This window comes from Polypterus senegalus, chromosome 10, assembly GCF_016835505.1.
Source record: "Polypterus senegalus isolate Bchr_013 chromosome 10, ASM1683550v1, whole genome shotgun sequence".
Classification (NCBI taxonomy): domain Eukaryota; kingdom Metazoa; phylum Chordata; class Cladistia; order Polypteriformes; family Polypteridae; genus Polypterus; species Polypterus senegalus.
The window spans coordinates 42,938,700-42,956,355 of NC_053163.1; the positions used below are offsets into that span (position 1 = coordinate 42,938,700).

Here is a 17,656-nt window from a genome sequence, read left to right on the forward strand (position 1 = left end):
TCTTAATTAGTGACCTGTTTTTGCTCCTAATTAACTTTGTCTGAATTAATTTTATTAGACTTGCTCTTGAAGACTCAGACCCCTTAATTGTTCTTTTTTCTTAATTAACAGCAAAACAATTATGAGATACAAAATGAACCAAAACATGTCCAGCAAACTGTATTGATCATACAACATCTGAAAATAAAGAAAGGTGAAGGTCTCAGGAATGCTAATCTGCTCAGGTCCCCAAAACATTTCAACAGTGCTCTTGAAAAGGGAAAATCAACAGTTTTGGAAATGCATGCTGTTGCACAATGAGAACAGCAACAAGCCATGGAATTAAAGAACGGGTTAAATTAACAACAAGAATCTGCGCCTAAGCAACTGGTTGGAGTGAAACCGGTTGGAGTTTGAGGCCCTGATTTAGTTGGTCTTCTGTTGGCTCACTCACCTCACATTTAATTTCTGTTTGGGTGCCACTTAACGAAAGAAATGTAAGCAATTACGCGGAATGACGAAGAAATTCAGGGGAATAAATCTTAAAAAACAAGTCAATTCAAATGAATTCAAAAGAAGGTAATTAGCAGAAAAAAACAGGTCACTAATTAAGAAAAGGGTTAGAATGAAAACCTGCAGCCACTGGAGCCCTCCAGGACCGGAGATGGAGACCCCTGCTCTAGATGATAATGTCTGCTGAACAAACGGGTTTCGCTAACTAAGTGGAGGCAAGATCTAACACATGGCGAGAGATAGAGCGACTGAAACGGAGGCTGGCTTGTGAGTGATGATGGCCCAGCCCGACTCCCTACTCCTGAGATCCTGGCTCCCCCTTCCCTTGGGCCACAGATGGTGTTTCAGAATTTGTGCAAGTAAATCTGTGTGTGTTCATAGTCAAACTTCTCTCCAAGATGTGCTTATTGAGTTTAATTTATCATGCATAGATGATCATAGTTGTGTATGTGGAGGCATTTATCCCAAGTCACGTTTATTCCTTACTTTTGCTCCTCCCCACACTCACAAGGTAGAGGAACAGGCACAATACCTGCTTATTTATTTAATCATAAAAGAGGAATCATAATGTATATAATGGACCAGGTATACATGCACACAATATAAAAAATGAATTACCAGTCTGCTTGGGTTGACTTGAAAGTGATTAGCTTTGAATTTGCTTCAGTTTTATCCTCATCAAACTTATTTTGTGCATAGCACTTGTCTGAATTTGTTGACACACCTCTTTTTTTGAGCATGTCATTTCTAAGTTTGGGCATAATTTTTATGTGCACGCCACTTGTTTCAATTTTCAATCACTTGCCCTTCAGAGCGACCATCGTTATGATCTACAGTGCATGCTAAAAAACATGAGTGTTACTGTTCGCAATACTGTAAGCTACTATGTTACAATCTTGGCTAGCAAAAATGACCAAAAGGTGGCACGTTCAATACATCATTTATTGTTAATATAATTGCTTCATTTACATTTCTTGCTGTGCATATTTAAATACACTTAATAGGAAATTCTTACAACTGCTATGTCAATTGCTATACTTTGGTAAAATTATTGCTGTATTACTGTCTGACTATACTCAGATTATACATTTTTCTTATTTTTCTTATTTTTTTATCACAGTAAAAGAAAACTTACTTTTTAGAAACCACTTAAAGGTAAATACAAAACTGATAATCTAAAGAAGTTTTTTTTTCTTTTTTTATTTTCATATAACATTTACAAGGATTTAAATGTTGTGTAATTTTAAACATTTTTAAAATTTTAATATATTTTGTATTTTTAGAAGACATGACCTTGAATTTGACTCACAGAGTTTCTACATGTTAACTTAAAGCTCTGCATTAATTCTACTAGGCAGCGTAGTAGTCTAAATGTCTGCATTTTGTTATGGAAACCACAGATCTATTCAAAAGTGAGTTGAAAGTGGCTTTTTTCTTAGCATGTAAGTAGTTTTTAGATAAAATAAAATAAGTAAATAAGCATTTTTAAAAATAAAACATTCTTATTAAATGACTTTTTTGAAATGGTTATTCTAACTTATTGTCATTTTATTAACCAGGTAAGATCCGCTTGTGCCCTGCATGACATTCAAGGTTGGTTGCTTTCTTGATTTGTGCTCAGTGTTGTGGAAATATGTTCCTGTTCTCTGTAGCATAAAACTGATTGATATGGAATCTGGAAATGGAAGGATGAATGAAAGATTAAAGCTTTCAGGTCCATGTAACTTATCACAAAGTGAAATCATTACAAGCTACATATTAAATTACATATTAGTTACATATTAAATATTATTCAGTATGTACAGTATATATACATTATATATATATATATATATATATATACACATTATATATATATATATAATGCATATATACATTATATTTCATTTAGCAATTAAAGATCTGCCACTTAAACATCACAGCCATTTCAGTTTTAGTTCTTCAAGTAAAGCACTGTTTTACACTCTGTTGCAATATTTTCTCACATCTATGACTTGATTAATTACACTCTTCACATTCATTCCTAGATCGCTTTGATCTCTACAGCCCGACTCTGACTGAATGGTAACATTGCCTCATTTTCATAAATTGAAGATCACACAGTAATTAGGACTTATGATTAAATGTTTAAAGATGTTTATACTTCAATTTCACTGAATTTTGAAATAAAATTAAGCCAGCCAGTTTATTTCTGCAATATAAATTACATTTATATGTTTATATTTAGAAGGGTATTTTACTACAATTAAAATTGTATTGTCGCTATCACGGTAAACTATTCCTTGGGCTAGTGAGCTAAAAAGAGTGCAACCCCAATAAAGTCTTTGCATTAAAAAATAGATTTTTATTCTTTGATTCTTTCTGTTATGCTGCGGGTCAGCTCCACGCTACCAGGTCCCACTGGGATCCTCATCAACCAATCACCGCCAATACTCATGACCAGGATGAGTCCCATATAGAAATAAATAATTTGCAGTATTTAAATTGAAATACTACAAGAAAATAATAATATTGGGGTTTCTTTTATCATATTAACACTTTTCACAGCAGTTTTTCCCACAATTGCAACAAAATGACCATGTACAGTACGGGTTTGATTTAGTAGTTTCTGACTTTAGCAGAGAGGTAGGCAGATTTGAAATAAAGTAGAACATACATGGGGTGTTCATCTAAGAAATACAATACATACAAAAAACATGCCAAATGCAGGTAATTGTCAATAATTTCTCAGGATCCCATTAGTACAGTGTTTAATGTGTTCTGGCTTTTTAATTTTCGCTGTAGTTACTTTTATGATTGTCTCAATACATAATACAGGTTATCTTTGACACTAGCACATAACTTAAAACACACATTACAAACCTATCTAAAACAAGATTTTTCTATTTTAAAAATGTTGCAAAATTAAGACTTTTTAAAAAAATATGCAGGATACTGACAAATTAATTCATCCATTTACTTCTAGTGGGATTGACTGCTTATTCACTGGGTGTTCAAATTGTTCTTAATGCAGCTGCAATAATTACTACAAAAACCAGAGAAAACAAACACATAACTCCAGTTCTCAAGTCCCTACACTGCACTCCTTAAACAGTCAGCATTTAGAACTGATTTCTTGGCACATGATGATGATTTACTTCTAAGTCGGTTTAGATTTCCAAGAGCTATCCTTTTGGAGCCATGTGCTGAGCTGGGGCCAGCTTTACACAGGCAAACTGTGAGGAAATGTGCTCTATCTGTTCATGACTGAATTTTGTTCATGACTGAATTTAGCAACCTTCTGTCTGATTTGGCAATAAATTATGATCACGTAGTTCTGATGGGGGATTTTAATGTACACATCGATGTGGAAACTGACACTTTTAGCAAATGTTTTACTTATTTGTTAAATTCAGTAGGATTTTGTCAGATTGTCAAAGGTCCAACTCATAATCATAACCATACATTAGATTTAATTATAACTTACAAAGTTGAAATTCAAAATTTAAATATTACTCCATTAAATGTAGTTATTTCCGATCACTTCTTAATTACGTTTGATTTAGTTCTGCCCATGCCAGCGCACTCGCAGATTAAAACAAAGACAGTGCGACATCTAGATTGTAATTCTGCTTCAAAATTTATAGATACCTTGAGTAAGTCGAGTGTAATTGTGGAAAACCATTTAGATCAGTTAACATCAAATGTAAACGTGGAAAACAATTTAGATCAGCTAACATCACATTATAATGTGACCTTGAGAGATGCTCTGGACACAGTGGCTCCCCTAAAAACAAAAGTAATCAAAGCACATAGAAACTCTCCCTGGTTTAATGAAAACACTCGAGCTCTTAAATTAGAGTGTCGAAAACTGGAGCGCAGATGGAGAACAACAAAGCTACATGTCTTTCAAATTGCATGGACAGAGAGTGTTAATAAATATAAAAAGGCCCTCTTTAAAGCTCGCTCAGAATACTATTCTACATTAATAGATAGCAATAATAAAAATCCTAGGGTACTTTTTAGAGCAGTGGCTAAATTAACAAATGGGAATTCAGATCAACAGTGCAAAATACCAACAGATATTAGCAGTACAGACTTTATGAACTTCTTCAATGAGAAAATTAAAAATATAAGATCCCAGATCTCAGCATCACAGTACAAACCAAATACTAGCTTAGCAGACCCTGCTCACATTGCATTCAGCACTTTAATAATTTTAATCCTGTAACTGAGCAGGAAGTCTTAACTTTAATTTAAAATGAAGCCCACTACTTGTTCCCTAGATCCAGTGCCAACAAAACTAGTAAAAGTGCAATGGATGTTCTTGTAGCACCATTCTAAACATTATCAATAGTTCATTATTGCATGGCACAGTACCTGATGCACTAAAAGTGTCAGTCATTAAACCTTTACTTAAAAAGTCAGACCTAGACCCACACATACTAAATAACTATAGGCCTATTTCAAATTTACCATTTCTCTCTAAAATACTAGAAAAGTAGTCGCCAGTCAGCTTCAGTCACACCTTATGCATTACAATTTATTTGAGAAATTCCAGTCTGGCTTTCGCACTGGTCATAGTACAGAAACGGCACTAACACGGGTTGTAAATGACATTCTGATATCCTCTGATGAAGGAAATTCCACTGTAATTATGTTGTTGGACTTAAGTGCAGCGTTTGACACCATTGACCATTCTATTTTACTGCACAGGCTAGAAAACGATGTTGGGCTTACAGGCCCGTGCTCGCTTGGTTCAGTTCTTATTTATCAAATCGATTCCAGTATGTACAGAAATGTGCTGACAGTACTCCATCATTATACACAGAAGTTGAATATGGTGTCCGCAGGGCTCAGTACTGGGACCTTTACTGTTTTCACTTTACATGCTTCCACTGGGATCTCTCATTAGGAAACATAATGTTAATTTTCACTCGTATGCAGATGACACCCAGTTATACCTTTCATTTAAATCAAATGAAGTTTCTCCGATGTTGTCTTTAATTAGTTGTGTTAGTGAATTAAAGGAATGGATGAATGAGAACTACTTGTCTTTAAATACAGATAAAACAGAGATGTTAATTGTTGGAGGGAATGACGCTGATCACAGCAATATTTTGTCGTCATTTAACTCAGTTGGAATCCCAATTAATTTTACTGAATCAGCCCGCAATCTAGGAGTTATCTTTGACTCTAGCATGTCATTTAAAGCGCATATTACAAAGTTGTCCAAAACATGTTTTTTCCATCTTAAAAATATTAGGAAATTAAGGCGCTTTCTAAATAAACAGGATTGTGAGAAATTAATTCATGCATTTATCTCTAGTAGGATTGACTACTGCAATGCGGTGTTCACTGGCTGTTCAAACTGTTCTCTATACAGCCTCCAGTTAATCCAAAATGCGCTGCAAAATTATTACAAGAACAAGAAAATATGAACACATAACCCCAGTTCTTAAATCTTTACACTGGCTCCCAGTTAAATTTAGGGCAGATTTCAAAATCCTCCTTTTAACATATAAAGCATTAAATGGCCAAGGTCCGCTTACTTGTCTGAACTTATCATGACTTACAAACCTGAGCACATTAAGATCTCAAGATGCCGGTCTGCTTAGGATTCCAAGGATTAATAAAATAACAGTGGGAGGTCGAGCTTTTAGTTACAGGGCCCCTAAACTGTGGAATGGTCTTCCTGCTTCCATAAGAGATGCCCCCTCGGTCTCAGCCTTTAAATCCCGGCTGAAGACTCACTACTTCAGTTTAGCATATCCTGACTAGAGCTGCTGATTAACTGTACATACTGCATCTCTGTTGTTAGTCATTAGCACTATAACATAAGTAACATGATAATTATATTTGAATACTAACCCTCACCTATTCTGTTTCTTTTCTCGGTACCCAAATGTGGCCATTGGTGCCACGGCCCACCTGCCAAGTTGTTTGCCTGCCTATGGTAAAGTCATCCCTGATGGAGGATCACAGGAATCATGGGAAAGAGAGGTCCTTTCATCGGAGCAATGTTTCAGCCGTGGCATGGCCAAATGGAGATGCAGCTAGATGGATGAGGTCTCCAGGACTCTAAAAATATCCAAACCTAATTATGTCATATCATCTACTGTTAAACCGTAATTCTAAAATTTTTATTATGCTGTCTTAAGGAATTGTTCTGTTGTGTATATTGTATTGTATTGACCCCCTACTTTTGACACCTACTGCACGCCCAACCTACCTGGAAAGGGGTCTCTCTTTGAACTGCCTTTCCCGAGGTTTCTTCCATTTTCCTACAAGGTTTTATTGGGAGTTTTTCCTTGTCTTCTCAGAGAGTCAAGGCTGGGGGGCTGTCAAAAGGCAGGGCCTGTTAAAGCCCATTGCGGCACTTCCTGTGTGATTTTGGGCTATACAAAAATAAACTGTATTGTATTGTATTGTATCTGCTCCTTTACAAGCTCTGTCCACTGTTGGGTTTTTAGCCACAGGAGCTTTTCAGTGTGAACTGGCTGACCGATTAGGTATTTCTCAGTCATCACTGAGTTGTGCCATGCATGTTGTATGGGATGGTATTATCTCCTTGTTAAGCAGATATACAAGATCTCCGAACACTGTGGTTGAAAAGGCAAACATCAAAGTGCAATTTGCAGCAAGTTCAGGTGTTTCCAATGTAATCGGACCAGTTGATTGCAAACACGTTGTTATAAAGGAGCCTTCAGAGAATCAATTTGCTTATGCAAATATAAAACATTTTCACTCTATTAACAGTAAAATCCATTTGTTTTGCAAATGTGTGAATCAGCACAAGCAGCAAGCAGCCTGCTATCCCATCCCCCACCAAGGCAGCTGAATTTCTCCCAGCTCAAGTCACTTTATCTGGGAGTATGGTGTCTGGAATTGCACAGGGTAAGTAATATATTATTATTTGGAATACTTACATTTCATGTGTGTTCCGTGTCTGCAATGATCTGGGTAAATGTAGGCAATGCAAGGCAAGGAATGCTGAACACATAACTAAAACAGAAACTTTTTCATGTTATAGTAATAATGACAAAATGCTGACGTGAAGTGTATAATGTGTGAAGACTAAAGTCCAAATATCAAAATAAACACTTTCACAAAAGGTATAAAAAACAAGTGCCCTTTTATTCAAGAATATAACCAAAGAAACAGAAATCATTCAATTTACATGTTTCTGTCAATGAGTAAAAACCCAAGCCCAAACATCAATCAACAGTAAGTTGACTTGGTTGGTGTTGAGGTAAAAGCTGCTGCCTTATGAACAAACAATTGTGGGTTCAAGCCCGGTGAGCTGCTGTTACTATTATTACTACAATATAATAAAAACATACGTTCGCTACCTCCTCCAGTGGTGTTGACATTCAGGCAATGGGCTGCGACTCTCCATTTCACTGTGGGGCGTAATTCTGGCAGGAGTCGGGGTGGGATGGCAGGCGTATACATATGCATCGCATTTCACGCTGACTGGGATTTATTGAGCAGAAGAACTTTGACATTGGTGTACGTACAGATTTATGCATCTGGATTTTTTTGTGCGTATACACATATCTACTTTTGTCCACACGCCATGTTTTAGTATGAATTCTATACACGTCTTTATGCTTATGCCCTTGGAACTTTTTCTTTATTTCAACAAAGCCTCCTTAACACTAGAATTACCAAAGCCTACGAAAAAACTCGTAATCCTGGCCCATCTTAAATCACTTTGCACCTCTCCGTCAGCATCATATGTGTTGTAAATGTGTCGCTAAACACAAGTAGCCTGTTATCCCATCCCCCCACCATTACAGAAAAGGCAGAAAGTTCTCTCAGCTCAAGTCTGTTTATCTGCGTGCGAGTTGCCTAGAGTTGTATAGGATAAATAATATATTGTTATTTCGAATACATGTATTTCATGTGTGTTCTGTGTCTACAATAATCTATATAAACACATCGATAAAACAGAAACATTTTTAACGGTACGAAAATGCATGTTGCACTTTTGCCATCGCTGTACTTTGTATATAAAAGCCAGATTGAATGTTATTTACTCATTTACCTTGATTTATTTACTTATCTTCTGACATCGTAAACTCACAAGTAGACTGCAGGGCTTCCTGTGTTTGAGTGACATGGGCATATGATCAACAACAGCATGCACGTGTCGATCAAACACAGGAAGCTCTGCAGTCTACATGTGACTTTACACTGTAGGAAGATAAGTAAATAAATCAAGTTAAACAGGTAAATAACATTTGATGTGGATTTTATATAAGCAAAATATAAATTTTCTTTTATATAAAGACCATCACAAAATATAATCACAAACAGAACTTTGTACGATACCTTGGCGAGATCGGCATGCCTTGCTCATCCTCATCTGAATTCACCTCTGTTATAGCATGTCTTTATTTGAAAACAGCAGTGTCAGATAGGGGGGAGCGTGAACATGACTGAGAGAATAAAACTGAATAAAAAAAAAAAACTCTAACCTTTACAAGTACCATACATTTACACAGGTTGTTACTGACTCAATCCAAATATATTTTTTATGTTTTTATTGTATAATAGTAACAATAAGAGCAGGTCACTACTCAAAATGGAAATTTTGGGAAGTGGCCAGGATCAAACCCACAACCTCATGATTATGAGTTATCGGTTCTCACCACTGTACCACCAAAGTAGTTGTATCAGTACCCTGCCCTAACCCAATTTCTTTTTCTTCTGTTATATTCTTGAATAAAAGCACACTTGTTTTGTTATATGTATAACTTTTGTGAAAGTGTTTATTTGATATTTGGACTTCAGTCTTCAAACATTATACATTTTATGTCAACATTTTTTCATTAGTACTAAAACATGAAAAAAGTTTGTGTTTTAGGTATGAGTTCAACATTTTTTGCATTTCCTGTCATCCTACACTTTCATAGATTGTTGCAGACATGGAACAAACATGAAATGCATGTCTTCCAAATAATGATATATTATCTACCCAATACAAATCCAGGCACCTTACACCAAGATAAACAAGACTTGAGCTAGGACAGCTTTTTGCCCGAGTTGAGCTCTGTTGGTCGGGGGCATGGGACAGAAGTTTGCTTGCTGCTTGTGCTGATTGACACATTTACAAAACAAAAGACGCTGATGGAGAGGTGTGAATTAATTTAAGGTGGGTCAGGATTTCAAGTTTTTTTGTAGGCTTCAGGGATTCTAGTGTTAGTGTAAGTATGATTGAATCCTGTGTATGTGTGTTATACTTTGGGTGCGCAAGACTAGGCTAATCCATAATTAACCTGGTGAGACCCACTAACCCAACAGTTGTTTATATGCTAACTTTTATACTTGTACATTTGTTTACATTCTGTTTGATCTGTATTGGTTTTCCTTTAACTTTTATTACTTTACTCTTATTTTTAAAGTTACATTATCTTATCTTGTTTACTGATCTTTACTGACCTTGACTTTACTTTGTTAGTCCATCACAACACAAACTCCTGCTGGCATCCATATTAATTCAAGTCATTCAAATTTAGAGAAGTTGAATAAAAACAAGTATTTCCACAAGGAAAATATGCAGGGTTCACTCTGAAATCAGCTCAGCCTGGAACTGACTGCACGCACCTAGAGCTATAAGACAGCAATTTCATATACAACTATTCTACTTCATTTATTTTAATCTAGAAACTTACTTTATTGGCATTTCAAAAATAATGCATCAATAAAAATATATTTAATTAGCAGCACCTCTACCGAACCTAATTTAATTATATAACTTCTTTTGTACATATTGTGTGTGTCACATAGTCTGAAACAGAACAGAAGAAGAAATTTTCCCTTTATCTAATACTTAAATTAGGAACTAAGCTCCACTTTTAGATAAACTTATTTTAACTTTGCTGCCCAAAACAATAACTGCATTACCAATAGAAACTGTACATACAGAAGCTTGTCACAGATTATTTCAGTTGGGTCTTTCTACATTTCAAAAATTGCTTTAATTGAGGATTTACTTATACTTACTGGTATACCAGGAGGTCCAGGTTCTCCAGGTTCTCCATTTTGACCCAATTCACCCTAAAACATAATATTAGTATGACAATTAAACTAATAATAAACATTCAACTACTGTTGCTCTAAACACAGTCACAAAAAATATTCTATCCACAATTAAAATGTTTTTCCAAGAGTTACATGTCTAAGGCTGACACGTTAAGAAATAACTGCAGTATTCGTTAATTAATTATCTTACACCACTCATCCCTAACATAAGGCCACTGAGAGGCAGTACTATATATAAAATAATGGATTAGGGATGCCATAAATAACAATTTTAGTTGAATTATATTTTCCCAATCAACGAATCATCCCTGTTCCTCCCCCATATTGCACACCAGAATACTATACTGTAACTCACTGTGCTGTTTTTTTCTATCTGATAATTATGGCAGCAGCTGCGAAACATTCAGTGAAAGAAGGTTTCCCCAAATGTATGGGAGTAGTTAATATGAAAACGTGAGAAAATTGTTGTTCATTTTGTTCCAGAACAGCACTAGCTCAATGCATAAACACATGAAGAGGAAGCATGCTATAAATATAGTATAAGACAACAATACTCTATGTAACCCACTTAAACTTACTTAGCTGTCTGACAACAGTTCTTTTATTGTTTTGAACATAGTTAACTTCAGAAATTCCTGCAAGTGACTAATGTTGGAACCAAAGTTAGGACCATGGTATATTTTTGGACAGAACAGATAAATTGCTTGCTGAATGCACTTATCACTTATAATGCATTATTACTCACAAGGGCATTTTTAAGTAAAATAATATTTCAGTGATTAGGCTAGCTAAACATAATACATCAGGCTGTTAAATGCACTTACATTTTGCATATCTTCTTTAGTATTTATGGATTTTTTTTGTATCTACATTTATATATATATATATTGTATATTATGTACTTTGCAAATGTGTTTTAAATATAGGCTCATATAATACACTTCCAATTGCATGTGGTTTCCCAAAAATGTTCAGGCATTTTTTATTATTTATCTCAAAATGGACAAATAAAGTATAACTTCAAAAAGTAATCATTTAGCTGATGGAGAATTATCCTTTAAGGCTAGTCAAAAATGACTTTTTGTGAAGATCTTAGCCTTAACTGTCTGTCTGCCTATCACACAACTGGTGCTTTTGATTTTTTATCATTCATATCATAGGCATAATTGTTAGAAAGGGACTATGGATAACTTCAAGTAATATGCATCCATTTATTCAGCCATTATCTATATCCACTCTTTCCAATTCAGGGTCACTAGAACTTGATACTATTCGTAAAGTATCAGGCACAACACACACAATAACATTGGAAAAAACCCACAGGACTAAAAATACAAATATTTTTCCATAGTTGTTACTAAATTAGACTTACAAATATGTTTCAGTTATAGACACTTTCAGCAGTTTCAACCTCCTAAATGCAACTCATCATTCTTCAGACATGACCAGGGGAACATCCGTTATTGTCCATAGCATCTTACTACTTAGTATATGAAAATAATACTCATTGTTTTCTTCACAATATTTACTAATAATATAAGACTTATTGAGACTAATGTAGCTAACCTTTTCTCCTTTCTGAAGATCTCCATCACCAGGCCTTTTTTGTTCTCCAATAATACCAGGAGGACCGGGAGGACCTTGAAGGCCCTTTTCACCCTAGGCACAAAAGATGTGACATAGCAAATTACATAAAAAGTAAAAATATGTACTGTACAAAAAGTAGCAGAAAATTAGCTGTTTAACTTCAGATAAATAAAAAGAGCAATTTTATAACAAAAGTCATGTATTTTTTAAACCTGTTACTCTAAAATTTTATCTGTTAAAAGGTTTATAGGGTCAGTATTGTTACGTACATAGAATACAGAGAAATTCTTGAATACAGTAATCAATATACAAAACATCACCACTCTCCATTTGATGATTTCTCTTACAATGATTTCAATGTGGAATCCAATCATTTCTAGTTTTCCTGACTAGAGAGTACCAGGTTTAATTCAAATAGCTTGAAAACTCTTCTTTGGGACTAATTAATGGCAATTACACTAGAAGAATTAATAGAAATATGTCTTTGTTTCACCTCAATAAAACTAAATATTAAGCAAAGAGCACAATCTGGTATTATAATCTAGCAAATTTTTTAAAATTTCAATTTTTAGTGATAAATGTAAAATCATGGGAATAGTCCTCCACAATAAACAGTTTTAGTAGACCAATTAATTTATTATTCATTGCTTATTGGAATGCACAAGTAGAGACAGCAGAATATAAGTTCATTTCCCAAGGTCACCACCAGATCTACCTGGTGTATCAGTGGTGACAAGACAATAATCTCACTCTTAACATCAGCAAAACCAAGTATCTTGTCATATACTCAGAAAGCAGAAGACAGACAATACTGATTTTTACACTGAAGGATATGCTGTCAAAAGTTAAACATTTTTTGAACTTAATATTAACAGTCAAAGTAAAGTGGGCAAAACACATTTTGTCTGTTGTCAAAAAGGCTCAGCCACACCTCTACTTCCTCAGATATGTGAGGGCACCTCACATTTCTCTATCTGCACTCAAGAACTTGTGTAGGTGCATAGCAGAGTTCATCCTCTTTGGCAGCATAACATGCTGGTACAGCACTTGCTTGGCTCAAGAATGTAAAGGACTGAATGAAGGTGGCACAGAACATAACTGGAACCCAGATGCCTCGATTCAGGAGTTATACAATGCTGTTTTAGAAAGGCAAACTGGATAAAGACAGACCACAGGCAACCTGCACAGCTGCTATTCTTACACTTCCTTTCTGGCAAACATTACAGGGCCATTGACACTCACACTAGTAGATTCAGGGACAGTTTTTACCAACTAGTTGTAAAGTTTATGAACAGTCAATAATAATAATTCAAATAAAGTGTCAGTGTGTATGTATTTATATTAGGTGCACTGATGATACCCAGACGATGACTTGTTCCAACAAATGCATCGCTATCATTTGAAACTGCAGTTACATTATGATTCTCAAACTCTTCCAAGTTAAGCAAGTTTATTAATTATATTTCTAGTGTTAAACACCTCAGCTTGAAAATCAACTTCTCTTGACTGATAGGATTTAGGAGCTAAAAATTTTGTATGCTTTAAAACTAGGGCTGGGCAAGTTAATGCGTTATTAACGCGTTATTGCGTTAACGCATTAATTAGTTAATGCTGACAATTATTTTATCGCACATTAACGCAGTTATTATTATTATTATTATTTTGAAAGCCTCAGTCTTACTAGCGGTCGCTACAGATCAGTGATCTTCTTCTTACAGTACTTTTTGATATGCTTTTGCTAGAAGGAAAGTTAGCTTTGTTGATTTGACCTCAATTGCCTGCATGTGCATGAGTAGCAAAGAGCAAACAGCTTCTAAAATGGCATGTGGAGAGATACCAAAGTGAATGCTCAAAGCAATAACTGGATAACTTTTTTGTATTATCGATGAATCAGACTCTGATTTGTCAGACTCCAATTTTGATGCAAGTGACCTGGAGATGTAAATCGAAAACAAGAGTGAGGTACCGGCATCAGCTGATCGGTCCCCAGCTGATTGTGGTGCTGAACACGTTTGTGTAGCTGATGCACCTATGGCAGCATTCACATGGGAGGACAAACACTTACGATGACAGGAGGTACAAATCATATTGCGTCTCACTGCTACTGCCACCCCCTCGCACCTGTCTCGCAAAGACAGCCAGGCAGCCAGCCCACTGTGCATTCCTGCTGACCATTGAGCCGACAAGCCGTTGCTGCTGCAAACTACAAACAGACACTGACAGCAGGCACAACAAGTAGAAACAGTTGTTTTATTTTGATTTATTTGTGAAACCATTCCTTTGTGCACAGAAAACTGAGTTTTTTGGAAAAAATATTATCCCTCAAAGAGTTGCTACTGAACATAGACTGTTTATGCTGCTCCATGATAAAAGAAGACGTTTCTTTCTGCAGGGATCTGTTCAGATAAAAAAAGAAAACTGATTTAGAAATGTTAACTTGCTGTTGCTCAGAAGGTGCCTGTTATAATATGATCGTGGCTCTGGACTCTAAGGGCAACTTGCTTTTCTATAACAAACTAGATAAAACGTTAATGCCATGGCAGTGGCAAATAGCTTTGGTTTTATATTTGATCTGATTACATTAGTGTTTAAGTTGAGATTTACAAGAAATATTTTAACTGCTACTATGTAAAGGGAATACTGGTGTTAAAAAAGCAACTCATTTGTTTAAAGTGTTTGCAAACCAAATACATGCAATACACTACTTTTGAGTTTATTGAATTATTGAATTTTACACATAACAATGTGATTATTGTGACAATCATGTGATTAATCATGATTAAAAATTCTGATCATTGCCCAGCACTACTTAAAACACTAAACTTTGCCTGCATTCGTCATCCATGGGACTGATAATAAGTCAAATTTTTACAGAAGATGAATAAAGTCATACATTTACTTACTCTTATACTTTTAAGTTACTGAATATATGAAATGATGTTTAGGAAAATGCTGGACGGATTGTGTCTCTTACTGATTCAGTGCAGTATGCACTACAAGACAATCATGTATTATAGATAACAGATGGCAGCTATACTGTTGTTTGTGGATGAAGATTATCAAGAAACAACATAGTAAATGATTAAGTACTGATGACCCGCTACTACTATTAATAGACATGGATTTATTTGGTGCTACTTCATTAACAACATGTGAATAAAGGTTAAGTTAAGCAGATTAATACATTTAATGGTTGCATTTAAAATTTAGTAGCAGACATTTTTAATACGTTACTTACATGTGTTAAAGTGACTAATCAGCAGCTCTCGTTTAAAGTGTATTGCAGCAGAAACTACAAATTAGTAGCTATTGTTAGTTCCATGCAAAGCTTGCAATAATCTATCATTCACCTTCCCTCTGCCTTTGTATTAGGATGGAAAAATAGAATGGATTGCTTAAGTTAGTATCTTGTGATTAGGGTGAAACACTGTACTATTGTGTCATTTCTCAATGGTGACAGGACTTTTTCTTGGAAAGAGACCTTTGTTAGATGGTGAACAACCTGCACAAGCCGTGAAACAAAAGTCCAATTATCTTTTGTTTTTCACCACCGACTCCAGGCTCATTTCTTGGTTTAGCCACACTGAAAAATATGTATGTGCTCAAATGTGTGTAATGTACATGGAAAATGGTGGTGAACCACAATGTACATTAGTTGCAAACCAAAAATTGGTACAGTGTGAGAAATAGAGTTAGGTCCATAAGTATGTGGACAGTGATAAAATTTGTATAATTTTATGCCACCATAATGGATTTAAAATGAAAAATCATTACATAACTGAAGTGTAGGCTTAGCATTAATTCAAAGAGTTTAACAAAAATATCATTTGAACCATTTAGGTTAACCATTTTTATACATGGCCACCTATTTCACAGGGGCTCAAATGTATTTGGACAATTGACTGCCAAAAGGTTTCATAGCCAAGTGTGAGTAAGTCCCTCATTATTTCATTAAGTATAAAGAAGGTAGAAGGTCTGCAGTTGCTTCTAAGTGTGTATTTTGCATTTGGAAGCTGTCTGTGTGAACTCTCAATATGAGGTCAAAAGAGCTATCCATGCAAATAAGAACAGGCCATCATTAGGCAGAGAAAACAAAACAAACTCTTGAGAGAGACAGTATAAACACCAGGGACCTCATGTATAAACAGTGCATATGCACAAAAATGTTGCGTATGCCCGTTTCCACGCTCACATTGCGATGTATAAAAACTAAACTTGCCGTAAAGTCATGCACATTTTCACGCTAGCTCAATCCTTTGAGTACGCAAGTTCTCTGCTCGGTTTTGCAAACTGGCAGCACCCAACGTCAAAGCAGTGCTACTGTTCCTGTGTGGTTTCCCTTTAGTTTTTAGATTCAAATCCCTCACATTGCTTTATCAAATGCACTGAAATTAACCGCATATCGTTTATTAGTTTAAGGCATCTCATTGTAATCAACCCATAACCATATAATGGTGCACTAATTGGCCAAACTATTCTAAATAACATCATTGCTTTTGTCTAGTTATTTCCCACTGTATCTGAGTGTCGAATCATGGCTGTACAGCAGCTGATTGGATTATCGGTATACAGCATCTTGCACACACTGTCTCAGCCAATGTCTGCAGTCTATTTGAACTGTTCCCATAGGCAAATGCTTTGGAGCCTTTCCTGTAGGGACCTTGTGGTTCAGAAACAGTTTCATCCCAAGTGCTCTAAATGCACTCAATCAGTCCATCAATTGTTCCTGGTAGAACTGTTTGTACTTACAAGTACAATCAACTCACTGTAAACATGCACTACAGTTATACTGTTGAACAACCTGAGTCACTTTATAAAGAGCGTATTTACGATGATGATGACTGGCTTTTAAGTCGATTTAGATTTCCAAGCGCTATCTTCTTGGAGCTCTTGATATCATTTTTAAGATGAAATGCAGTAAAGCATGTTTATTACATTATATATATAAGTTTTAAACTTCATTAAAATAATGCATATTGTTAATAATTAAACATGTGAAGACACAGTGGCGCAGCGCTAACAACGAGCTGGCGCCCCATTCAGGGATTGTTCCTGCCTCGTGCGGTATTCTTTCTGGGATTGGCGCAACCTGGATGGATAGATGGATGGACTAATTAAACATGTACTACGAAGATATTTCAATGTTTCATAAACGCTTTGAAGAATCAGCGTTCTAAGTTTACAGATGGCTTGGCATCTATTACACAGCTGATAGAGTGGCAATTGGTTACTTGGAGAAAGAAAATGAAGCAAAGGAATGTAAGGTTAGTACTTTTGAGAGAGAAAGTACTGCTGCAGTAAATTATTTCATCTAAGGTTGCGCACGGCGCAGCGAGCATTTTGCAGGATGCAGGAACAATCACTAGACAGGGCGCCAGCTCATTGCTAATACTGCGCCACCATCTCACCATGTTTAATACATGTTTAATACATTATGAAAATTATATTATTTATCAAGTACACATCTTAATATTTGAATTGTTCAGAGAGCAATCATGAATGTAATGTCTTCTGTGTCCTGTCAGCGGAAGAGAAAGCCTGTTTAAGA

General features: G+C 35.6%; 1 protein-coding gene across 1 annotated transcript in view; it reads right to left on the reverse strand.

Moving 5' to 3' along the window:
- The window catches only part of col4a5 (collagen, type IV, alpha 5 (Alport syndrome)), a 481,130-nt gene that overhangs the window by 300,099 nt on the left and 163,375 nt on the right, over positions 1-17,656 (reverse strand). Inside the window, exons 13-14 of the mRNA XM_039765771.1 lie at positions 12,088-12,180; positions 10,483-10,536 (exon numbers count right to left, since the gene is read on the reverse strand). Of these exons, the coding sequence (XP_039621705.1) occupies positions 10,483-10,536; positions 12,088-12,180 (147 nt within the window). The remainder of the gene's footprint in view (positions 1-10,482; positions 10,537-12,087; positions 12,181-17,656) is intronic.